General features: G+C 44.7%; 1 protein-coding gene and 1 pseudogene across 1 annotated transcript; one reads left to right on the top strand and one right to left on the bottom strand.

Moving 5' to 3' along the window:
* Positions 1–25858, top strand: LOC123482472 (cadherin-9-like). Its single transcript, XM_045210326.1, has 2 exons — positions 1–105; positions 25469–25858. Exons 1-2 carry the CDS (start codon positions 43–45, stop codon positions 25856–25858), a joined length of 453 nt encoding a protein of 150 aa, XP_045066261.1. The 5' UTR covers positions 1–42.
* On the bottom strand, positions 1469–1594 carry LOC121550111 (annotated as a pseudogene).
* Positions 25859–26508: the final 650 nt, after the last annotated feature.

Raw genomic sequence — 26508 nt, 5'->3', positions numbered from 1 at the left:
GATGCCAACGGAGTGCCTTTGAGACGCTCCAAACGAGGATGGATGTGGAATCAGTTCTTCCTGCTGGAGGAGTACACAGGGTTGGATAACCAGTATGTTGGAAAGGTACAGCATGATGTTAACTCTATCTCTTTCACTCTTTTCGTTCTTTTTTCATTATTATGAAAAATGTGATGTTGTCAAAATGTGATGTTGTTGAATTTGTCAATAATAACGCTTTTTTTGCAATATAATTCATACACTTCACATGTGATCATGTCCCAAAGTGAATTCTGTTCGTCAATTTTGCATTTTCCCCACTAATGGCCTAGGTTAAGATTGGGGGAGGGGAAGCTAATCCTGAATCTGTACCTAGGGGAAACTTCACCCCATAGCACTCCCTCCTAGGCTGAGTCAGATGTAGTGTTGTCTGATGTGTTTAGTGCTGACTGTCAGCTACTGTATGTGGTAGCTCGGCCGATGTCCACTCCAATCATAGCATCAAAGTATCCTAAGGAGGTCGCGGACTAGCGGAGCCCTACAGCCAAACACACAGGCATCGTACAGCCATTATTTGTCCAACAAAATGAAAACACAACTTCGACCTAGATAACATTGCGGAGGCCTACAAGGAAGAATATCAAATAAGCCCATGCTTTACATGCTAGACAAGAGAGTCAAGGAAGTCAAGATATCATTCTGTCGTACAACGTACTGTAATTGAGGAGATTGTGACAGTAAAGCATCCCAGCCAAGGTTAGGACAAGTGAGTGAGGAGGAAGAAAGTGAGGATTTTTTGTAAGGATTGGGATTCGTCCGAATTGGCACCCTATTCCCTGTATAGTGCATAAAAAGTAGTGCACTATATAGAGAATAGGGTGCCATTTGGGACACAAAAATGGATGAATAGGGGCTGGTTGCTTTGCATTCGTGCTGTGCCGTCAGGCCCTCCCTCCGTCCGTCCAGAGGATAGAGTCATCCAACCCAAATGAGATTCCACAACATAACGTCGGCCCCAAGCGAGACTTTCAGCCTTGCTTCTAGAAGAATGACACAGCTCGTGAACGAACGAAGCAAAGGCGGAGGAGAAGAACAAAAATGAGAAAATAGAAAAAAAGACAATACAAAAATAAAAGAACGTATAAAACGGTCGACATCAAAAGTCAACTACTGGAGGATAATCGAAACATGTAAGATGTTAAAGGCTCATCCTTTAGCGTGTAATAGACAGCACTCACACTCACAGCCACGGTAAAGACCAGGGGTTGGAACAAAAACATTTTCTCCAATCGTTTCGTTCTGAACAGAAACCCTTTTTTTCCATTCCATTCCACTGTTCCGACCAGCAAAATAAAGTTCTGAACCGGTTCGAACCCTCAAAAAAACTAATGATTTATATCGTTCCTTTCTGTTCCTTTTTTAACATGAAATTAATGTTTTTTATATTTAGCTCATTAAATTACTTCACCAAGGAGTTTTTTTTTTTTTTTGCTTACAGCACCTGGTATTCCCAGACGGTCTCCCATCAAGTACTAACCAGGCCCGACCTTGCTTATCTACCGAGATCAGACGTGGTCAGGGTGGTCAGGGTGGTCAGGGTGGTATGGCCACAAGCATTTATTTTACCCCATTTTCTCCCCCAATTACGACCTTGACTCATTGCTGCAACTCCCCAATGGGCTCGGGAGAGGCGAAGGTCGAGTAATGTGTGGCCGCGCTACTTCTTATCACACTGCTTACACTGCTTCAAAATCTAATCAAATTGTATACCGTGAAATGCTTACTTACAAGCACTTAACCAACATTGCAGTTCAAGAAATAGAGTTAAGAAAATATTTACTAAATAAACTAAAGTAAAAAAATAAAAAGTAACACAATAAAATTACATAACAATAACGAGGCTATATACAGGGGGTACCGGTACTGAGTCAATGTGCGGGGGTACAGGTTAGACAAGGTAGTTTGTACATGCAGTTTGGGGTAAAGTGACAATGCATAGATAATAAATAGCGATTAGCAGCAGTGTAAAAACAAAGGGGGGGTTCAATGTAAATAGTCCGGGTGGCCATTTGATTAATTGTTCAGCAGTCTTATAGTTTGGGGGTAGAAGCTGTTAAGGAGCCTTTTGGACCTAGACTTGGCGCTCCGGTGATGCAACCGGTCAGAATGCTCTCGATGGTGCAGCTGTAGAACTTTTTGAGGATCTGGAAACCCATGCCAAATATTTTCAGTCTCCTGAGGGGGAAAAGGTGTTGTCGTGCCCTCTTCACGACTGTCTTGGTGTGTTTGGACCATGATAGTTTGTTGGTGATGTGGACAACAAGGAACTTGAAACTTTCGACACGCTCCACTACAGCCACTTTGATGTTAATGGGGGCCTGTTCGGCCCTCCTTTTCCTGTAGTCCACGATCATCTCCTTTGTCTTGCTCACATTGAGGGAGAGGTTGTTGTCCTGGCACCACAATGCCAGGTCTCTGACCTCCTCCCTATAGGCTGTCTCATCGTTATCGGTGATCAGGCCTACCACTGTTGTGTCGTCAGCAGTCGTGGTTGAACAGGGAGTACAGGAGGGGACTAAGCATGCACCCCTGAGGGGCCCCAGTGTTGAGGATCAGTGTGGCAGATGTGTTGTTGCCTACACTTACCACCTGGGGGTAGCCCGTCAGGAAGTCTAGGATCCAGTTGCAGAGGGAGGTGTTTAGTCCCAGGGTCCTTAGCTTAGTGATAAGCTGTGTGGGCACTATGGTGTTGAACGCTGAGCTGTAGTCAATGAACAGCATTCTCACATAGGTGTTCCTTTTGTCCAGGTCGGGAAGGGCAGTGTGGAGTGCAATAGAGATTGTATCATCTGTGGATCTGTTGGGGCGGTATGCGAATTGGAGTGGATATATGGTTTCCGAGATGAAGGTGTTGATGTGAGTCATGACCAGCCTTTCGAAGTACTTCATGGCTACTGACATGAGTGCTATGGGGCGGTAGTCATTTAGTCTTCCAGTTGAAGCTCGCATCTGCTACAAGACCATGGTGCTTGCCTACGGAGCTATGAGGGGAACGGCACCTCCGTACCTTCAGGCTCTCATCAGTCCCTACACCCAAACAAGGGCATTGCGTTCATCCACCTCTGGCCTGCTGGCCCCCCTACCTCTGCGGAAGCACAGTTCCCACTCAGCCCAGTCAAAACTGTTCGCTGCTCTGGCACCCCAATGGTGGAACAAGTTCCCTCACGACGCCAGGACAGCGGAGTCACTCACCACCTTCCGGAGACACTTGAAACCCCACCTCTTTAAGGAATACCTGGGATAGGATAAAGTAATCCTTCTACCCCCCCTTACCCCACCCCAAAGAAAGAGAAAAAAGTTGGTCCGCGCATGCTCTGAGTACACGCACTGCTAATCTGGCCCCGCGGCCTTGTGAATGTTGACCTGTTTAAAGGTCTTGCTCACATCGGCTATGGAGAGCGTGATCACACAGTCGTCCGGAACAGCTGGTGCTCTCAAGCATGCTTCAGTGGTGCTTGCTTGGAAGCGAGCATAAAAGGCATTTAGCTTGTCTGGTAGGCTCGCGTCACTGGGCAGCTCGCGGCTGGGTTTCCCTTTGTAGTCCTTAATAGTTTGCAAGCCCTGCCACATCCGACGAGCGTCAGATCCGGTGTACTAGGATTCAACCTTAGTCATGTATTGACACTTTGCCTGTTTGATGGTTCGTCTGAGGGCATAGTGGGATTTCTTACAAGCGTCCGGTTTAGTGTCCCGCCCCTTGAAAGCGGCAGCTCTAGCCTTTAGCTCGGTGCGTATGTTGCCTGTAATCCATGGCTTCTGGTTGGGATATGCTTGCTCAGCCACACCAGTGTGTCGGAGGAAACACTGTTCGACAGATGACCAAAGTCAGTGAGACACTAGAGCGCAATGAGCTAAGGAAAGCCCCCCGGCCAAACCCTTCCCTACCCCGGATGGCGCTGGGCCAATTGTGTGCCATCCTATGGGGCTCCCGGTCACGGCCGCATCAAACCCCAGGCTGTAGTGGCGCCTCAGCACTGTGATGCAGCTAGTTAACAAGCTTGTGTGTGCAGAGCGGCACCAGATTTAAAAACAAGTCTTACCTTTTTGTAATTAATAAATCCAACGTGAAACGTGATAACTAGGCCTAAAGTATCCTTAACTAGCATTGGAAAAGTTAATCCATTCTTCTCTAGCGAATTGAAAATCTCTCTTCCTATCTTCTGAATCACGCTTGTAACATCAGTACAGTAGCCTATGCTTCGTGGGGGAGAGGCAGGTAGCCTAAACACACACACACACTTGCAAAGATTTTCAGCTTGCAGGCAGACACTGGAATAAGTTTCTGAGTGACAGAGTGAAGGCTTTGTATAGGTTCTTTTTTGCGTTTTTTTTTTGTGGGACTAGAAAAAAATGCCTGGAACGTAAAATAATGTTATTAACCGGTTCCCATGCTTTTCAAATAACTATTCTGTTCTGGAACAGTATGGATCACTTTCATTCCAGGTTCCATTTCTGTTCCTTGAAAATGTTTGTTATTTTCCGGTTTTCAGTTCTGTTTCCTGAACCGGATCCAACCCCTGGTACAGAAACACTGAGAAATCTGATTGTCACAGTTGGAGGTTGTTTGTTCTCTTGTTAGAACAAAATACATCTCTGCTGTGTACTGACCTGGTACCGACGAACCTCGCGGTTTCTACTTGTAGAATCTAATGTTCATCAGTGACCGAGAACTTGACTTTGAGCCAATCAGAGACCACTAATCTCCACATGGGGGAGCCGACAGAAGTGACAAGAAAAAGGAAAAAGATGGCACTTTTCCCAGTGTCAGACAATAAAGCATATAATACATATTTTAAGTCTAGCTATGAAACGAATGGGGTGGTAAGAGCAGCACAACGCACACAACAATAAATGCTTTACCAAGCTAGCTATCTAGCAAGACAGTGAAAACATATTTTCATTCACTCTCCATTATCCCATACTGCCACTGCCAGTTTGCTTGCTAGCTAATGTTAGCTAAACGGTTAGTATCATCATTTAGCACAACATAGCTAGCTAGCTACTCCACCAACTCTCAACAGCTAAAAGGGCAGCTGCTTCATTCAAAAATGAATCCATTGTGAATTAATTATAATGTTGCTAACTATAGTTATCTAGTTGTGGCCAAATGGTTAGTATCAACACACACACAGTCCTGTACAGCTAACCTTGTGGGGATGCACAATTCAGTCCCATTCAAAATCCTATTTTCCCTAACCCCTAACCCTAAACCTAACCCTAACCCATACTCTTACCCTAACCCTAACCTTAACCCAAAAACCTAACCTTAACCCTAACCCTAAAACTAACCCTAGCTCCTAACCCTAAACCCATTAGAAATAGCATTTTACCTTGTGGGGACCAACAAAAAGTTTGTTTACTATTCTTGTGGGGACTTCCGGTCCCCACAAGAATAATTATACACGTTCACATGCACATGCACACGTACACACACACACACACACACACACACACACACGCCACATCACAGGCTCCAAAACGGAGCAACACGAAAGGGAAACCTTTTGTCATTGAAGTTGATTCTATCTGAATGAGGGAACACAGCACAGAACAATACAACTTCTGTTAGAGAAGGAGAGAATGAATTGGAAATAATACAATGGCAGGTTATAAACAAGGGTTAAGTCCCAAATGGCACCCTAAGGGCCCTCGTCAAAAGTAGTGCACTATATAGGGACTAGGGTGCAATTGGGGATGCGACCAAGGGGTTTGCTTCTCCTGCTCTAGACACACAGTAAAAGATAAAATGATGAAACTACTGCAGTTTAATTAGGTCCTCCTCTTCCCCCAGCTTCCCCCCTATCACTCCTTTAAAACAGTTATTCTATAAACTCCATCTTTATCGGGTTCTGAAATGCTAACAAATGAAATCACATGAAATCTCTCCCGAACAATAGGGGGAATAAAACAAAGGCAGATGAACGAAGGAGAGGCATGAAAGGATGGAAAAGGAGAAAAAGAAACGACTAGAGAAGTAGACCATAGCGCAGTCAGTGTTACTGGTTTGATGTTTCCCAAATGGCACCCTATTCCCTATAGTGCACTATGGGCACTTCTCAAAAGTAGTGCACTAAATAGGGAATAGGGTGCCATTTGGGACGCAGATGTTGGCTGTTATCTTGGTGTGTACGGGCCGGGTGGTTGGTTTTACTGGAGGAAGAAAAGAGAATCATCGTACACTGAGTCTCATTAGCAGTCGAGCCGCATATCGTGCCTCAGAGAGCCTGGGCTGTCACTGGGGGAGAGTTTGTTTGCTTATTTCATTATTTTCCTGCTTTACCAAAGGGCACATTCCTAGTGAAAATGGTTAATGGCCTGTGGTTGAGGAGTATTTGTGCTGTACGATCATATCTCATAAAGTATTTACAGACCCTGATAGGCCCCAGTGGTTCGCTAGGCCTGGTGGGTATGGTCTCTCCGCGCATCCCAAGCAAGCAGTTATATTCTATCTATATTCTCCCCCCCCCAGCTCCCCTCTGCTCCACTCCCCTCACCGCCCGGCCCTGCTTACCCCACAGTAATGGGCTGGAAATGAAAGGAAAAAAGCAAATGAACAGAGACATAATAATGCACAGGGCTAGGCTGTCACCCCACTAGCTGTGTGTGAGTCAGTGTCTGCCTGAAACGTACATAGTCTGCGTCCCAAATGGCACCTTATTCACTACATTGTGCAATACGTTTGACCAGAGCCCTATGTACCCTGGTCAAAAGTACTGCACTACATAGGGATTAGGGTGTCATTTGGGACAAACGCGTAGGCTACATGGGGATCTGTGGGGAGCAGCCCAGGCTCTTCTCTGTTCTCGGCTTATTTTTTCAGGCTCCCCAATCCCCAGCTGCTCACCTTGGCAATAGAGGGGTAGGAGTTTGTAATATGGCACACACAGAAGCTCTTTCTGTATCTGCGCCTTGGCAATGCCTCTGTCTCTGGCGGCAACCTGGAGCACACATTTGCTGTGTTTGTTGATTAGGGCGATAAGCCCATGTCTGCCTAGTGTGTGTGTGTGTGTATGTATGTATGTATGTATGTATGTATGTATGTATGTATGTATGTGTGTATGAGAGAGAGAGAGAGAGAGAGAGAGAGAGAGAGAGAGAGACTCACATATGCCCAGGCCGTGAGCAGAGCCCCTGTCTGCCTAGTGTGTATGTATGTGAGTGAGAGAGAGACTCACATATGCCCAGGCCGTGAGCAGAGCAACAGGCCCAACCCCCACTAATGCACCCCCCTAAAGCCCCATCCTGCGACCTAAGAGGTATGTATCAGTTGCTCAACATGCTCTGCTCACACCTACCGTAATGATCCGGGCCTAAACCGCACAAAAACACTAGACACTATGGAACACAAAGCTTTTACTATCTCATCCTGGAAGATACAAGGTCTGAGGTCATCTGCCTTTGGCCTAAAGAGCAATACAGACATTGTCATCCTACAAGAAACATGGTATAGAGGAGACGGACCCACTGGTTGCCCTCTAGGTTACAGAGAGCTGGTAGTCCCATCCACCAAACTACCAGGGGTGAAAGAGGGAAGAGACTCAGGGGGTATGCTAATTTGGTATAGAGCAGACCTAACCCACTCTATTAAATTAGTCAAAACAGGAACATTTTACATCTGGCTAGAAATTAATAAGGAAATTATCTCAAAAGAGAAAAATGTCCTCATGTGTGCTACCTATATCCCCCCAATAGAATCCCCATACTTTAACGATGACAACTTCTCCATTCTAGAGGGGGAGATGAACCATTTCCAGGCCCAGGGACATGTACTAGTCTTTGGCGACCTAAATGCCAGAACTGGACAAGAACCTGACACTCTCAGCACACAGGGGGACAAACACCTACCTGGAGGTGACAGTATTCCCTCCCAAATATGCCCCCCTAGACACAACTATGACAAAAAAAAAAGGGTAACAACTCCTGCAGCTGTCAATGGTACGCTTCGAGGAGACTCCTATGGTAGGTACACCTACAGCTCATCCCTTGGCAGTAGTACTGTAGATTACTTTATCACTGAGTCTCTCAGAGAGTTCACAGTCAGCCCACTAACACCCCTATCAGATCACAGCAAAATCACAGTCTACCTGAACAGAGCAATACTCAATCATGAGGCATCAAAGCCAAAGGAACTGCACAATATTAAGAAATGCTACAGATGGATGGAAAGTAGTGTAGAAACCTACCAAAAAACTATTAGGCAACAACAAATTCAATCCCTTTTAGACAACTTCGTGGACAAAACATTTCACTGTAATAGTGAAGGTGTAAACTTGGCAGTTGTCACAGCGACGTGTATGCGGTAGGCGAAGTCAATAGCAGGACACCGAGCTACTGGCAGAAACTTTACTGGATGCAGTGCAAAATACAAAGTACACAGGCAACCTCAAATAGCGAGGAAATAATAAGACCCGCACACATGGGCAACTGCCGCAAAGACCAAAACAATTACGCACAATACACAATGAGAAACAGAGGGTTATAAAGGGAACACAATAAAACATAATGGGAAACAGGTGTAAACAATAAAGACCAAACAAGACAAACACCAAAACATAGATCGGCAGCAGCTAGTACTCCGGGGACGACGAACGCCGAAGCCTGCCCGAGCAAGGAGGAGGAGCAGCCTCGGCTGAATCCGTGACAGTACCCCCCCTTGACGCGTGGCTCCAGCCGTGCGCCGACCCCGGCCTCGGGGACGGCCAGGAGGACGCGGAGCAGGGCGAGTCGGATGACTCCGGTGGAAATCCCTCAACATGGAGGGATCTAGGATGTCCCTCCTAGGGACCCAGCACTGTTCCTCCGGACCGTACCCCTCCCACTCCACGAGATACTGCAGGCCCCCCATCCGACGCCTCGAATCCAAGATCGGACTGAGTACGCCGGAGCCCCCTCGATGTCCAGCGGGGGCGGAGGAGCCTCTCGTACCTCACTCTCCTGGAGTGGACCAGCTACTACCGGCCTGAGGAGAGACACATGGAACGAGGGGTTAATGCGGTAATTAATGGGCAGTTGTAACCAATAACATACCTCGTTCAATCTCCTCAGGACTTTAAATGGCCCCACAAACCGCCGACCCAGCTTCCGGCAGGGCAGGCGAAGGGGCAGGTTTCGTGTCGAGAGCCAGACCCGATCTCCCGGTGCATACACCGGAGCCTCACTGCGGTGGCGATCGGCGCTCACCTTTTGCCGCCTGATCGCTCGCTGTAGATGGACATGCGCAGCGTTCCAGGTTTCCTCCGAGCGCCGAAACCACTTGTCCACCGCAGGGGCTTCGATCTGGCTCTGATGCCAAGGTGCCAGGACCGGCTGATAACCTAGCACACGCTGAAAAGGCGTAAGGTTAGTTGAGGAGTGGCGAAGTGAGTTTTGGGCTATTTCTGCCCAGGGGATATATTCCGACCACTCCCCCTGCCGGTCCTGGCAATAGGACCTCAGAAACCTACCCACATCCTGGTTCACTCTCTCCACCTGCCCATTACTCTCGGGGTGAAACCCTGAGGTAAGGCTAATCGAGACCCCCAGACGTTCCATAAACACCCTCCAGACTCTAGAGGTGAACTGGGGACCCCGATCAGACACTATAGCCTCAGGTACCCCGTAGTGCCGGAAGACGTGTGTAAACAGGGCTTCAACAGTTTGTAGGGCTGTAGGGAGACCTGGCATAGGAATGAGACGGCAGGCCTTTGAAAACCAATCCACAACGACCAAGATCGTTGTATTCCCCTGGGAGGGGAGAAGGTCCGTGACGAAATCCACCTAGAGGTGAGACCACGGTCGTTGTGGAACGGGTAGGGGTTATAATTTCCCTCTGGGTAGGTGTCTAGGTGCCTTACACTGAGCGCACACCGAGCAGGAGGAAACATAAACCCTCACGTCCTTAGCCAAAGTGGGTCACCAGTACTTTCCACTAAGGCAGTGCACTGTCCGTCCAATACCAGGATGGCCAGAGGAAGGTGACATGTGAGCCCAATATATGAATCGATCACGAACCTCGAGCGGCACGTACTTCCGACCCTCTGGACACTGTGGGGGAGTAGGATCGGTTTGTAACGCCCGCTCGATGTCCGCATCAACCTCCCATACCACCGGTGCCACCAGACAAGACTCCGGAAGTATGGGAGTAGGCTCAATGGACCTCTCCTCTGTGTCATATAGTCGGGACAGGGTGTCTGCCTTAGCGTTCTGTGACCCTGGTCTATATGTGAGCGTAAATACAAATCGGGTGAAAAACATAGCCCACCTAGCCTGGCGAGGGTTCAGCCTCCATGCCGCATGGATGTACTCCAGGTTACGATGGTCAGTCAAAATTAGAAAAGGGTGTTTAGCCCCCTCAAGCCAATGCCTCCACACCTTCAGGGCTTGCACCACAGCTAACAGCTCCCTGTCCCCCACATCATAATTGCGCTCCGCCGGACTGAGCTTGTTAGAAAAGAAAGCACAGGGGCGGAGTTTAGGTGGCGTACCCAAGCGCTGAGACAGTACAGCACCAATCCCAGCCTCGGACGCATCCACCTCAACTTGGAACGCCAAAGAGGGATCCGGATGTGCCAGCACCGGAGCCGAGGTAAACAGATCCTTCAGATGCCTAAAAGCCCTGTCCGCCTCAGCCAACCACTGCAGACGCACCGGACCCCCCTTTAGCAGGGAGGTAATGGGAGCTGCTACCTGCCCAAAGCCCCGGAAAAACCTCCGGTAGTAATTGGCAAAACCCAAGAACCGCTGCACCTCCTTCACCGTGGAGGGAGTCGGCCAATTGCGCACGGCTGAAACATGGTCAATCTCCATTTCCACCCCTGACGCGGACAACCGGTGTCCCAGGAAGGAGATGGACTCCTGGAAGAACAGACATTTCTCCGCCTTTGCATACAGGTCATGCTCCAACAGTCTACCAAGCACCCGACGAACCAGGGACACATGCTCTGCGCGGGTAGCGGAGTATATTAGAATGTCATCAATATACACCACTACACCCTGTCCATGTAAGTCCCGGAAAATCGAATCCACAAATGATTGGAAGACTGAAGGAGCATTCATTAACCCGTATGGCATGACGAGGTACTCATAGTGACCCGAGGTGGTACTGAATGCTGTCTTCCACTCATCTCCCTCCCTAATGCGCACCAGGTTGTACGCGCTCCTGAGATCCAATTTTGTGAATAATCGCGCCCCGTGTAATGACTCCGTCACACTAGCAATCAGAGGGAGAGGATAGCTATATTTGATGGTGATCTGATTGAGACCACGGTAGTCAATACACGGGCATAAACCCCCATCTTTCTTCTTCACAAAAAAGAAACTCGAGGACCCAGGGGAAGTGGACGGCCGTATGTATCCCTGTCTCAGCGATTCGGCGACATATGTTTCCGCCTGAGACAGAGGATACACATGGCTACGTGGAAGCGCAGCGCCTACTTGGAGGTTTATCGCACAATACCCCTGTCGATGGGGTGGTAATTGAGTCGCCTTCTTTTTACAGAAGGCGAGAGCCAAATCGGCATATTCAGGTGGAATGTGCATGGTGGGAACTTGGTTCGGACTTTCCACCGTCGTGGCCCCTACGGAAACACCCACACACCTCCGGACACACTGATCAGACCATCCCTTGAGAGCCCTCTGTTGCCATGAAATGTTGGGGTCATGAGACGTCAACCAGGGAAGCCCCAACACCACGGGAAACGCAGGAGAGTCAATCAAATACAACCAAATTATCTCCTCATGGCCCTCCTGCGTTTTCATCCTGAGTGGCGCCGTGACCACCCTAATCAACCTAGACCCCAAAAGGCGACTATCTAGGGCATGGATAGGGAAGGGCACATCCACTGGAACTATAGGAATCCCTAACTTATGGGTGAAATGGCGATCGATAAAATTCCCAGCTGCGCCTGAATCGACTAGCGCCTTATGCTGGGAATGAGGAGAAACCTCGGGAAACACAACTTTAATACACATATGCGCAACAGGGAGCTCTGGGTGAGTTGGGCGCCTACTCACCTGGAATGACTTATCAGTGCGCATCCTACTGCCTCGATTCCGAGGAGACCATCCCCAGCACCGACCAGCAGTGTGTCCTCTGCGGCCACAGTTGGTGCAGGGGACGGCCTCTCTCCTGGTCTCTCTCCTAGTACCAGCACCCCCGAGCTCCATCGGGGTCGGCTCGGAAGTGCTGGGGGATGGAATGGACGGCCCCAAGTCCGGACGTCCGCGGGTAGCCAACAGGGTGTCCAGGCGAATCGACATGTCCACCAGTTGATCGAAGTTTAGGTTGGTGTCCCTGCAGGCCAATTCCCGACGCACGTCCTCCCTCAGGCTACATCTGTAGTGGTCGATGAGGGCCCTCTCATTCCATCCCGCGTTGGCAGCCAGTGTCCGGAAGTCCAGTGCGAACTCCTGCGCGCTCCTCCTTCCCTGTCAAAGGTGGAATACACGTTCACCCGCCGCCTTACCCTCTGGTGGATGATCGAATACTGCCCTGAAGCGGCGGGTGAACTCCGCATAGTTGACTGTAGCGGCGTCTATTCCCCCCCAGTCGGCGTTGGCCCACTCCAGCGCCTTGCCGGACAGACAGGAGATGAGGGCGGACACGCTCTCGGATCCCGAGGGCGCCGGGTGGATGGTTGCCAGGTAGAGTTCCACCTGAAGCAGGAAACCCTGACACCCGGCAGCTGTGCCAGCATAAGCCCTCAGGAGCGAGAGTCGAATCCCACTGGACCCCGGAGATGAAGCGATGGGCATAGCTGATGGTGGTGGTATCGTCGGAGGAGGTGTAGACCAACTTCTTCTTTCCCATCGCTCCACGGTTTTCACCACCTGTTCCATGGCGGTGCCGAGAGGCTGGATCATAGCCACTTGTTGTTCTACGCGCTCTTCTATTGATCCAGCTGGCACCGCCGCTCCTGCTGACTCCATGTCTAATGGTGCGTAATTCTGTCACAGCGACGTGTATGCGGTAGGCGAAGTCAAGAGCAGGATACCGAGCTACTGGCAGAAACTTTACTGGATGCAGTGCAAAATACAAAGTACACAGGCAACCTCAAACAGCGAGGAAATAATAAGACCCACACACATGGGCAACTGCCGCAAAGACCAAAACAATTACGCACAATACACAATGAGAAACAGAGGGTTATAAAGGGAACACAATAAAACATAATGGGAAACAGGTGTAAACAATAAAGACCAAACAAGACAAACACTGAAACATCGATCGGCAGCAGCTAGTACTCCGGGGACGATGAACGCGGAAGCCTGCCCGAGCAAGGAGGAGGAGCAGCCTCGGCTGAATCCGTGACAGCAGTAGAAAGCCTAAACAGTATATTTGACCTTTCAGCTTCCCTAACAAATCAAAAAATTTAAAGCAGATGACCTAATAAAATTAACAACAGTGACAAATGGTTTGATGAAGAACGCAAAAACCTAAGAGAGATATTGAGAAACCTATCCAACCAAAAACACAGAGACCCAGAAAACCTGAGTCTACGCCTTCACTATGGTGAATCACTAAAACAATACAGAAATACATTACGGATAAAGAAGGAACAGCACATCAGAAATCAGCTCAATGTAATTGAAGAATCCATAGAATCTAACCACTTCTGGGAAAATTGGAACCCACTAAACAAACAACAACACAAAGAGTTATCTATCCAAAACGGAGATGTGTGGATAAACCACTTCTCTAATCTTTTTGGCTCTAAAACAAAGAGCAAACACCAAAAACATATACATGATCAATTACAAATCTTAGAATCAGCTATTAAATACTACCAGAACCCACTGGATTATCCAATTACATTGAATGAACTACAGGACAAAATACAAACCCTCCAACCCAAAAAGGCCTGTGGTGTTGATGGTATCCTAAATGAAATGATAAAATATACAGACCACAAATTCCAATTGGCTATACTTCAACTCTTTAATATTATCCTCAGCTCTGGCATCTTCCCCAATATTTGGAACCAAGGACTGATAACCCCAATCCACAAATGTGGAGACAAATTTGACCCCAATAACTACTGTGGGATGTACGTCAACAGCAACCTTGGGAAAATCCTCTGCATTATCATTAACAGCAGACTTGTATATCTCCTCTGTGAAAACAATGTACTGAGCAAATGTCAAATTGGCTTTTTACCAAATTACCGTATGACAGACCACATATTCACCCTGCACCACCTAATTGACAAACAACCAAAACAAAACAAAGGCCTCTTCTCATGCTTTGTTGACTTCAAAAAAGCTTTTGACTCAATTTGGCATGAGGGTCTGCTATACAAATTGATGGAAACTGGTGTTGGGGGAAAACCATATGACATTATAAAATCCATGTACACAAACAACAAGTGTGCAGTTAAAATTGATCTGATGCTTCTGTCCCCAACCAAGGAGGGCCTACAGCAGCACCAAGATCTTCAGCACATATTCTGTCAGACCTGGGCCTTGACAGTAAATCTCAGTAAGACAAAAAATAATGGTGTTCCAAAAAAGGTCAATTTGCCAGGACCACAAATACAAATTCCATCTAGACACAGTTGCCCTAGAGCACACAAAAAAGTATACATACCTCGGCCTAAACATCAGCGCCACAGGTAACTTACACAAAGCTGTGAACGATCTGAGAGACAAGGCAAGAAGGGCCTTCTATGCCATCAAAAGGAACATAAAATTTGACATACCAATTAGGATCTGGCTAAAAATACTTGAATCAGTTATAGAACCCATTGCCCTTTATGGTTTTGAAGTCTAGGGTCCGCTCACCAACCAAGAATTCACCAAATGGGACAAACACCAAATTGAGACTCGGCATGCAGAATTCTGCAAAAATATCCTCAGTGTACAACGTAAAACACCAAATAATGCATGCAGAGCAGAATTAGGCCGAAACCCGCAAATTATCACAATCCAGAAAATAGCCATTAAATTCTACAACCACCTAAAAGAAAGCGATTCCCTAACTTTCCATAACAAAGCCATCACCTACAGAGAGATTAACCTGGAGAAGAGTCCCCTAAGCAAGCTGGTCCTAGAGCTCTGTTCACAAACACAGACAGACCCAACAGACCCCCAGGACAGCGACACAAGTAGACCCAACCAAATCATGAGAAAACAAAAACATAATTACTTGACACTTTGGAAATAATAATTTTTTTAAAACAGAGCAAACTACAATGCTATTTGGCCCTAAACAGAGAGTACACAGTGGCAAAATACCTGACCACTGTGACAGACCCAAAATTAAGGAGAGCTTTGACTATGTACAGACTCAGTGAGCATAGCCTTGCTATTGAGAAAGGTCGCCGTAGGCAGACCTGGCTCTCAAGAGAAGACAGGCCATGTGCACACTGCCCACAAAAGGAGGTGGAAACTGAGCTACACTTCCTAACCTCCTGCCAAATGTATGACCATATTAGAGACAGATATTTCCCTCAGATTACACAGACCCACAAAGAATTCAAAAACAAATTCAATTTTGATAAACTCCCATATCTATTGGGTGAAATAACACAGTGTGCAATCACAGCAGCAAGATTTGTGACATGTTGCCACAAGAAAAGGGCAACTGGTAAAGAACAAACACCATTGTAAATACAACCCATATTTATGTTTATTTATTTTCCCTTTTGTACTTTAACAACGTTACAACACTGTATACATTGTAGACATAATATGACATTTGAATTGTCTCTATTCTTTTGGAACTTGTGTGAGTGTAATATTTACTGTTCACTTTTTATTGTTTATTTCACTTTTGTTTATCCATTTCACTTGCTTTGGCAATGTAAACATATGTTTCCCATGCCAATAAAGCCCCTTGAATTGAATTGAATTGAGAGAGAGAGAGAGAGAGAGAGAGAGAGAGAGAGAGAGAGAGAGAGAGAGAGAGAGAGAGAGAGAGAGAGAGAGAGAGAGAGAGAGAGAGAGAGAGAGAGAGAGAGAGAGAGATTAGGGGACTTTGGTAATGTGTGTCTCCTCTGTGTGTGCATGCATGTGTGTGGTGTGTGTCTCTTGTGCGTCCCTCTGCGTTATGGGGTGTGATGAGGTCAGGCAGTGACAAGGCTGTTGAACAGCTGTCTGACAGTGTGACAGGGACCAGGATGAGATGTCTGAATAAGATACTAGTGGCCCATCCCAAATGGCATCCTATTCCCTATATAGTGGAATACTAAAGTGCTCTGGTCAAAGTAGTGCACTGGATAGGGCATAGGGTGCTATTTGGGACACAGATTAGGCCAATACTCCTACACACCAAGACTATCTTTTTCCTTTCTCTCACTCTCTCTCCTCTTTCCTCTCCCCTAACTGCTGAAACTCAGAATCGTCAGCTGTGGAATCATATTTTTATCATCCCGTTGCTGTAGTTACTTTCTTTGTTCTGAATTCTGTCAGAAAAGTAATATTCAAATTAGAGGAGAAAATAAATTCAGCTGCAACGTTAGTCCAAACTTTGAAAAAGTTTGAAAGACAAATCTATGAAATATACTAAAGACAAAATACACATGTTTACTTGACTCATTCCCAACATGTTTTCTGAATTGTATGTTTAACATTCAAGTATTGATTATTATTATTATTATTATTATTATTATTAAAATCTATGAGTTTATTTTGAAGTTACAATAAACATGCCATTGTATTTCAATTGTAGCCAGGAAGACTAGTTGTGTCTAAATGAGTCAACTAAGTCCCTATGGGCCCTAGTCAAAAGTAGTGCACTACATAGGGGATAGGGTGCCATTTGGGACGTACTCAGACTATTGGCGGTAGACCACAGGGCTAAAAGGGTAACTGGCTGGTTGGCCTAAGGGTCTTATCTAAAACCATAAGCATGCCCAATAATGACGTGATACTCAAATGGCAGCCAAATGTGTTTTGACCATGACATTTGCTGTGCTAATGATATACATTAATCTGACAGAAAAAACAATACAATATTCCTCCTCCTAATTTGCAGAATTAGTGTTAAAAATGTAAAAAATAATATTGAATGTATTAATGGATAGATTATTATCATTCATAAAATGTTATGATTAATGGATCTTGCAGAGTTTATTTATTTATATACAGTATAAATATATATATATATATATATATATATATATATATATATATATATATATATATATATACAGTATAAATATATATATATATATATATATATATATATATATATATATATATATATATATATATATATATATATATATACAATTTTTGGGGGTAAATCAGCTTTATATATATATATATACTTTTAATATTGCAGATTGATTGTGGCTTCTATCAGTGTAATTGTCTGCATCATTTCGAATCCCCCATATACATTTTTTGTAAATATATTAATATATTATATGCTATTATTATTTTTCCCTAACCCTGCCACCCCTCCCCTAATTGGAGTAAACTAATGGACAACAATACTTAGGCTTCCACTTCCAGCTTATACATACTACATACATTTCACGGACAGTATATCTTACATTAGTTATATTTTGTTTGTTTTTAGTCCCAGTCTTCAACCCCTCCCATCTGTATCTCTTTGATTTCGAGCTGCTGTATATTTTTGTACTGTGCTGTGATGTTTGACAAAAGTTCTGAACCTTTCTATTCTCATAGTTTCTACAGATTGTAAATTAAAGATAAACATCTTTGCTAAGAGTATTGTTATATTATTGATACATTGACTATGAATTTTCAAATCACCCAGCAGTGCTATTTGCAGAGTTAGCTCCAAGTAAATGTTGCAATTTTTCAGACATTCCTGAACCTGCGACCAAAAACAAGCAGTAACAAAACAAGTGATCTAATGATTCTGTCTCTTCGCAGCAAAATCTGTAGTGCTGGGATGGTTATATCCCATAAATAAAACATTATATTGGTTGCAGGAATTTTGTCAAATAATTGAAATTGTAAAACTCTAAGTTTTGAATCCGGTGTCATTTTGTATCAGTTCATAAACCATGTGCCATGGAATCGGTACATCGAAAATCTCTTCCCAACTATTTTGCAACCTGTATGGCGCAGCTGTCAATTTTTTTGTCCTTAAATGAAACTGCTACACTTTTTTATTTATCACAATTTTCTTTAGCTAATTTTGGTCTTTAATGCAGAGCTGACAGATAAGTTCTTTACCTTCTCCCCTTTCCACTTGCCTCCTCCATTTTTGCGGTAATGCTGCAATCAGTTGGTTGTAATTTTGGATAGAACAGACATTTCCAGATATTTTTCTTAACTGCATGTGTGACATAACTCCACCAGTCCTATTTATGATATAATTTACAAAGATCATACCATTTTTGATTTTATTTCTCAAAACATAATGTTCTTTTATCAATTAGTATATTTGAGTTTAACCATAATATTTGTTATAATATTTGTTCTGTCTTTTCTGGTAGATTAAACTGAAATTGTAACCAACTTTCTATTGCTTGTTTTAGTCAGTTCGTCAAATTTCTGCACTGCTAGAGCTGTCCGGTCAACTGTAAGTGCTGTTATTATGAAGTGGAAACATCTAGGAGCAACAACGGCTCAGCCACGAAGTGGTAGGCCACACAAGCTCACAGAATGGGTCCGCAGAGTGTGGAAGCGTGTAGCGCATAAAAATCCATTGGAAAACACATTTTCTGGAGTGATAATAATAATAATAATATGCCATTTAGCAGACGTGATTAATCATGCTTCACCATCTGGCAGTCAAACGGACAGATCTGGGTATGGCGGATGCCAGAAGAACGCTACCTGCCCCAATGCATAATGCCAACTGTAAAGCTTGGTGGAGGAGGAATAATGGTTTGGGGCTGTTTTTCATGGTTCGGGCTAGGCCCCTTAGTTCCAGTGAAGGGAAATCTCAACGCTACAGCATACAATTACATTCTAGATGGTTCTATGCTTCCAACTTTGTGGCAACAGCTTGGGGAAGGCCCATTCCTGTTTCAGCATGACAATGCCCCCGTGCACAAAGCAAAGTCCATACAGAAATGGTTTGTTGAGATCGGTGTGGAAGAACTTGACTGGCCTGCACAGAGCCCTGACCTCAACCACATCAAATTCCTTTTGGATGAATTGGAACGCCGACTAGTGCCAGGACTAGTCGCCCAACATCAGTGCCCGACCTCACTAATGCTCTTGTGACTGAATGGAATTTTCCAATATCTAGTAGAAAGCCTTCCCAGAAGAGTGGAGGCTATTATAGCAGCAAAGGGGGGACCAACTCCATACTAATGCCCATGATTTTGGAATGAGATGTTCGACGAGCAGGTGTCCACATACTTTTGGTCATGCAGTATATGTTTGTAAACTTACTATTAAGAAGTACCATGATAATTTAATGTCCATATAGCTGTACCATTATATTTGCTCTGTTAAGGATTCTGTAGCTGCGACTAAGTAAACCTCTAACTGTCCTCCAATATTCCACCCGCTAAAACCTCCCCTCATCCCAAGTTGGGTTGTTGTCCCAGTGACTAGCTAACCATCCCTGTACACATGGATCGTAGGACCTTTAAGAGATGGGGGCCCATCCTTTAAAAAGAGCACATGGTGCCACATACAGTACAGAACTAGATCCGCAGCCAACATCATTTCAAACGCCCTCGCCTCAGTTGTACTGCATCTAGTTATTTAAAAAATATCTACAGTACCAGTCAAAAGTTTGGACATACCTACTCATTCAAGGGTTTTTCTTTCTTTTTACTATTTTCTACATTGTAGAATAATCGTGAACACATCAAAACTATGAAATAACACATATGGAATCATGTAGTAACCAAAAAAGTGTTAAACAAATCAAAATATATGTTATATTTTATATTCTTCAAAGTAGCCACCCTTTGCCTTGATGACAGCTTTGCACACTCTTGGCATTCTTTCAACCAGCTTCACCTGGAATGCTTTTCCAACAGTCTTGAAGGAGTTCCCACATATGCTGAGCACTTGTTGGCTGCTTTTTCTTCACTCTGCCGTCCGACTCATCACAAACCATCTCAATTGGGTTGAGCTCGGGGGGATTGTGGAGGCCAGGTCATCTGATGCAGCACTCCATCACTCTCCTTCTTGGTCAAATAGCCCTTACACAGCCTTGAGGTGTGTTGGGTCATTGTCATGTTGAAAAAGAAATTATAGTCCCACTAAGCCCAAACCAGATGGTATGGCGTATCACTGCAGAATGCTGTGTAGCCATGCTGGTTAAGTGTGCCTTGAATTCTAAATAAATCACAGACAGTGTCACCAGCAAAGCACCCCCACACCATCACATCTCCTCCTCCGTGCTTTACGGTGGGAACCACACATGCGGAGATCATCCGTTCACCTACTCTGCATCTTACAAAGACACGGCAGTTGGAACCAGAAATCTCCAATTTGGACTCATCAGACCAAATGACAGATTTCCACCGGTCTAATGTCCATTGCTCGTATTTCTTGGCCCAAGCAAGTCTCTTCCTCTTATTGCTGTCCTTTAGTAGTGGTTTCTTTGCAGCAATTCGACCATGAAGGCCTGATTTAAGCAGTCTCCTCTGACCAGTTAATGTTGAGATGTGTTTGTTACTTGAACCCTGTATATAATTTATTTGGGCTGCAATATCTGAGGCTGGTAACTCTAATGAACTTACCCTCTGCAGCAGAGGTAACTCTGGGTCTTCCTTTCATGTGGCGGTCCTCATGAGAGCCAGTTTCATCATAGTGCTTGATGGTTTTTGCGACTTCACTTGAAGAAACCTAATAAGTTCTTGACATTTTCCGTATTGACTGACCTTCATGTCTTAAAGTAATGATGGACTGTCATTTTTCCTTGTTTATTTGAGCTGTTCTTGCCATAATATGGACTTGGTCTTTTACCAAATAGGGCTATCTTCTGTATACCACCCCTACCTTGTCACAATACAACTGATTGGCTCAAACGCATAAAGAAGGAAATAGATTCCACAAATTAACTTTTAACAAGGCACACCTGTTAATTGAAATGCATTCCAGGTGACTACCTCATGAAGCTTGTTGAGAGAATGCCAAGAGTGTGCAAAGCTGTCATCAAGGCAAAGGTTGGCTACTTTGAAGAATCTCAAATATAAAATATGTTTTGACTTGTTTAATACTTTTTGGGTTACTACATGATTCTATATGTGCTATTTCATAGTTTTGATGTCTTCACTATTATTCTACAATGTAGAAAGTAGTAAAAAAATAAAAATAAATGTTGAATGAGTAGGTGTGTCCAAACTTTTGACTGGTACTGTATATATATTTTTAAAATCTTGCATATCTTAATTTATTTCCACAGTTGATGAATAATATGCATAATAATATAAGCACTGCTACGAAGGATTGTTACCCATAACAATGGCCTGTAGTAGAAAGTCTACATTTTTGTCAACAGATGTGGGATGCATACACTCACTCACCCAACCCCTCCCAAACAATCACCTCTGCCCCTCTCTCCCCACCCCCCCTCACACACACACACACACACAACCACTAGCTTAAATGTTCAACAGTTGATCTTGCAGAGCTGGTTGATGTTGCCTTTACAAACTATTGTCTCGTAACATATTTGTTCTTTTTCTATCCTAATGTAATAGAAGGATGCCCTACAGAATTTTTGACCATAGGGACCCTCCTTTGCTTTATTTCGTTATGATGTGATATCATGGAGGACGGAGGAGAAAGGGCCCTGCATCTACTTGTGGAGGATGCCTGGTGGCCATGCTCAATGCACATGTGGCTTCTCTCTTCCCCCGGTGCCGCTTTAATTACATTTTCAATAGAAATTGATCAGGGGCCATTGTGGATGCATGTCTGGCTGCTGGATTGATTTCTGGGAGAGGATTTTCTCCTAATTTGAGTAGGAGGCACCTGGGTGGGCTGTAAATTCCATCATAGCGAGGTGTGGTGGAGTGGGTGACTGAAAGAGGAGGGAGACGGAGGGGTCACAAACCTTAGTGCAGTAAGCAGGAGAGAGCAGGGGTTTGAACACTGAGCTGGCTGTGTAATATCCTTCAGGGGAATGAGGGAATGACTTTGAACCCCTCAAAATCAAATGAGCAGACCACGAGCGCTCTCTCTGTGTCCATAGAAACAACATTGGACAGCATATGTCACAATGTCTGTCCACCTCCCATCACATCAGGAGAGGATAGGAGAGAAGAGTAAAGCACTCGATGGTTATTAGCTGTAGTGGTAGACAAAGTAAGACGCACGCAGGGCTGTAATGAGGCATTGCAAGCTGAAGCAGTTTGGAAGATAATGATGTTGAAGAACATTATTTTCACTCAGCTGACTTTCTGACTTTTCAGATGGTTCGGCACAACAGAACCACAAACATAGACAGTCAGTAGCTGGCTTCTCCCAACTTGGTTATCATATCTTTCACTTACTGTATCTTTCAGTGTTTACAACAAACAAATGCAACAATGTTAAAGATACTAATCTTAAAAGGCAGCCATTTTGCTTCCACAGCTTTGTTCTCACACATAACACAATGAAATAGTCATATAAAACCTTCCAGCATCTGGAATAAAAAGCCATTCATATGTCATAACGAGAGAGAGAAAGAGCGAGAGAAAGAAAGGAAGAGAGAGAGGAGGAGGAGGAGGAGGAGGAGGAGGAGGAGGTTGCATACTATCTTCATCCCAAATGTCTCCCTATTTCCTACTGTATGTAGTACATTTAGGGAATAGGGTGCCATACTGTTGCAGTGCTCTTCCATGTGACTGACTCCACTGACTGCACAATCTAACATACTCCGTCTGTCCAGAACCAGAAGCTAGCAAGTCACACACCACATATGGTCACACACACACTCAGAGATCACACACACACACACACACACACACACACACACACACACACACACACCCCCACCCGGGTATAGCTCCTCAGCTGACACACATACTGTACGCATCACACACACAGACAGTTACAGTATGTCTGAATATGTGGAAAGATGTATTTGGTCATTTGTATGTGTATTTGCATATACTGTATGTGCACTGTGTTCTTGTGTACATGCAAACGTGTCTGCCTCTGCCCTTTACTTTCATCTGCAATTACAGTGGGGAAAAAAAGTATTTAGTCAGCCACCAATTGTGCAAGTTCTCCCACTTAAAAAGATGAGAGAGGCCTGTAATTTTCATCATAGGTACACGTCAACTATGACAGACAAAATTAGATTTTTTTTCTCCAGAAAATCACATTGTAGGATTTTTTATGAATTTATTTGCAAATTATGGTGGAAAATAAGTATTTGGTCAATAACAAAAGTTTCTCAATACTTTGTTATATACCCTTTGTTGTCAATGACACAGGTCAAACGTTTTCTGTAAGTCTTCACAAGGTTTTCACACACTGTTGCTGGTATTTTGGCCCATTCCTCCATGCAGATCTCCTCTAGAGCAGTGATGTTTTGGGGCTGTCGCTGGGCAACATGAACTTTCAACTCCCTCCAAATATTTTCTATGGGGTTGAGATCTGGAGACTGGCTAGGCCACTCCAGGACCTTGAAATGCTTCTTACGAAGCCACTCCTTCGTTGCCCGGGCGGTGTGTTTGTGATCATTGTCATGCAGAAAGACCCAGCCACGTTTCATCTTCAATTCCCTTGCTGATGGAAGGAGGTTTTCACTCAAAATCTCACGATACATGGCCCCATTCATTCTTTCCTTTACACGGATCAGTCGTCCTGGTCCCTTTGCAGAAAAACAGCCCCAAAGCATGATGTTTCCACCCCCATGCTTCACAGTAGGTATGGTGTTCTTTGGATGCAACTCAGCATTCTTTGTCCTCCAATCACGACAAGATGAGTTTTTACCAAAAAGTTATATTTTGGTTTCATCTGACCATATGACATTCTCCCAATCCTCTTCTGGATCATCCAAATGCACTCTAGCAAACTTCAGACGGGCCTGGACATGTACTGGCTTAAGCAGGGGGACACGTCTGGCACTGCAGGATTTGAGGCCCTGGCGGCGTAGTGTGTTACTGATGGTAGGCTTTGTTACTTTGGTCCCAGCTCTCTGCAGGTCATTCACTAGGTCCCCCCGTGTGGTTCTGGGATTTTTGTGATCATTTTGACCCCACGGGGTGAGATATTGCGTGGAGCCCCAGATCGAGGGAGATTATCAGTGGTCTTGTATGTCTTCCATTTCCTAATAATTGCTCCCACAGTTGATTTCTTCAAACCAAGCTGCTTACCTATTGCAGATTCAGTCTTCCCAGCCTGGTGCAGGTCTACAATTTTGTTTCTGGTGTCCTTTGACAGCTCTTTGGTCTTGGCCATAGTGGAGTTTGGAGTGTGACTGTTTGAGGTTGTGGACAGGTGTCTTTTATACTGATAACAAGTTCAAACAGGTGCCATTAATACAGGTAACGAGTGGAGGACAGAGGAGCCTCTTAAAGAAGAAGTTACAGGTCTGTGAGAGCCAGAAATCTTGCTTGTTTGTAGGTGACCAAATACTTATTTTCCACCATAATTTGCAAATAAATTCATAAAAAATCCTACAATGTAATTTTCTGGATTTTTTTTTCTTCAATTTGTCTGTCATAGTTGACGTGTACCTATGATGAAAATTACAGGCCTCTCTCATCTTTTTAAGTGGGAGAACTTGCACAATTGGTGGCTGACTAAATACTTTTTTCCCCCACTGTATCACATGTCCTTGGTGGTTAAAATAAATAAAAAGGAGGGAGACAGCAGGAGGAAAAAAAAGGAAAGACAAGAGTTGTGTCCCAAATGGCACCCTATTCCCTATATATTGCATTTCCTAAGTAGTACACTATATAGGGAATAGGGTGCCATTCAGGACGCAGCCCAGCTTTTTGATGAGTTCCCGGAGATAAATATGTTGAGGGGATTTGGTTGCTGAATTAAAATGTCAGAGCAAGCTAAGCTGTTATGTTAAGAAACAGGCCGCATCAGGAGAGAGAGCAAATAGTAGAGAGGAGAGGAGTGGAGAGGAGAAGGTGAGGAGAGGAGAAGGAGAGGAGAGGAGAGGAGAGGAGAGGAGAGGAGAGGAGAGGAGAGGAGAGGGAGAGGAGAGGAGAGGAGAGGAGAGGAGAGGAGAGGAGAGGAGAGGAGAGGAGAGGAGAGGAGAGGAGACCCAGTCAGAAGTGGAACTGTCATGTTGTGTTTCTACAGCATGTTAGAGACATCTGATCTTAGTAAATGGCAGGTTGTACGAACACACATCACTTTTGAATCTTTTTACTTTTGGTTTTGTACACCAGCTTCAAACAGCTGAAAATACAACATTTGGGGTTGTTGAAAATATATTTCACAGCGGTTTAGATTGTACAATGATTCTGGACAATGATTGCTTGTTTTGTCGCAAACTGACATTTGGCGAGGTGATAGAATTTTAGCAACCGTTTAATTACAAATCGTTTTTAATGTGATCTAGTGCTACTGAGAACTGACTTCCTCCCCAATGCTTCTCATCGCTCCACAGCTCCACTCAGATGGGGACCGGGGTGACGGTAGCATACGGTACGTCCTGACTGGCGACGGAGCCGGTACTCTGTTCATCATTGATGAGAACTCAGGAGATATCCACGCCACTAAGAGGCTGGACCGGGAGGAGAAGGCCTACTACACGCTCCGGGCCAAGGCCGTCAACAGAATCACTAACACCTCTCTAGAGGGAGAGTCAGAGTTTATTATCAAGATCCATGACATCAACGACAACGAACCGAAGTTTACCAAGGACCCCTACTTCACACACGTACCTGAGATGTCCCCACTGGGTACGTATGAACACCTACACCATAACCCCTACTTCACACATATAAAGATGTCCCCATTGGGTACGTATGAGCCCCAACTTCACACATGTACCTGAGATGTCCCCACTTGGTACTTATGAACACCTATACCCTAAGAGATGAGATGAACATCTACACCCTAACCCTAACTCTTACTTCACGCATGTACCAGAGATGTCACCAATTGGTACAGATGTAGGATCTTAATTTTAGCCAGTTTGTGAATTATTATAGGGATTATAATTAATGGACATTTTTGTAGGGGTTGATGCATTTTTCTTTCGGGCAAATCTGTCTGAAATTTCAAAGTGAAAATTACAAACCTGAAAAGCCTTTTTCAATACACCAGAAGTTTGCATTTCAGAAAATTCTCAGCAACGAAAGAGTGATCAAATTAAGATCCTACACCTGTATTAGCCCCTACTTCACACATGTACCAGAGATGTCACCACTGGGTGCTTATGAGAGACGTAGGCTACAGAGTACATCCCAAAACTATCTAAATAATCATTTCAACCACTTTTGCCTTGGGTGTAACTGTAACTCATAGCTTGACCAAACGTTTTTAAACAGCACAGTTAAACTGGAAATCATTATGAAAGAGGGGGATTCCATGCAGTCAGTGGTAATAATATATTTCAGTCTTGTATCTGCAATGGATAGCAGGATTAGAAGGCTTATGATGTGTGAGACACGATAGAGTTGTTACAAACAACTTATTGGATCA

The sequence above is a fragment of the Coregonus clupeaformis genome, chromosome 34 (genome assembly GCF_020615455.1).
Source record: "Coregonus clupeaformis isolate EN_2021a chromosome 34, ASM2061545v1, whole genome shotgun sequence".
In the NCBI taxonomy this organism is placed as follows: domain Eukaryota; kingdom Metazoa; phylum Chordata; class Actinopteri; order Salmoniformes; family Salmonidae; genus Coregonus; species Coregonus clupeaformis.
Note: the sequence above shows the minus strand (reverse complement) of the source record. Positions and strands in the feature narration are given on the sequence as shown.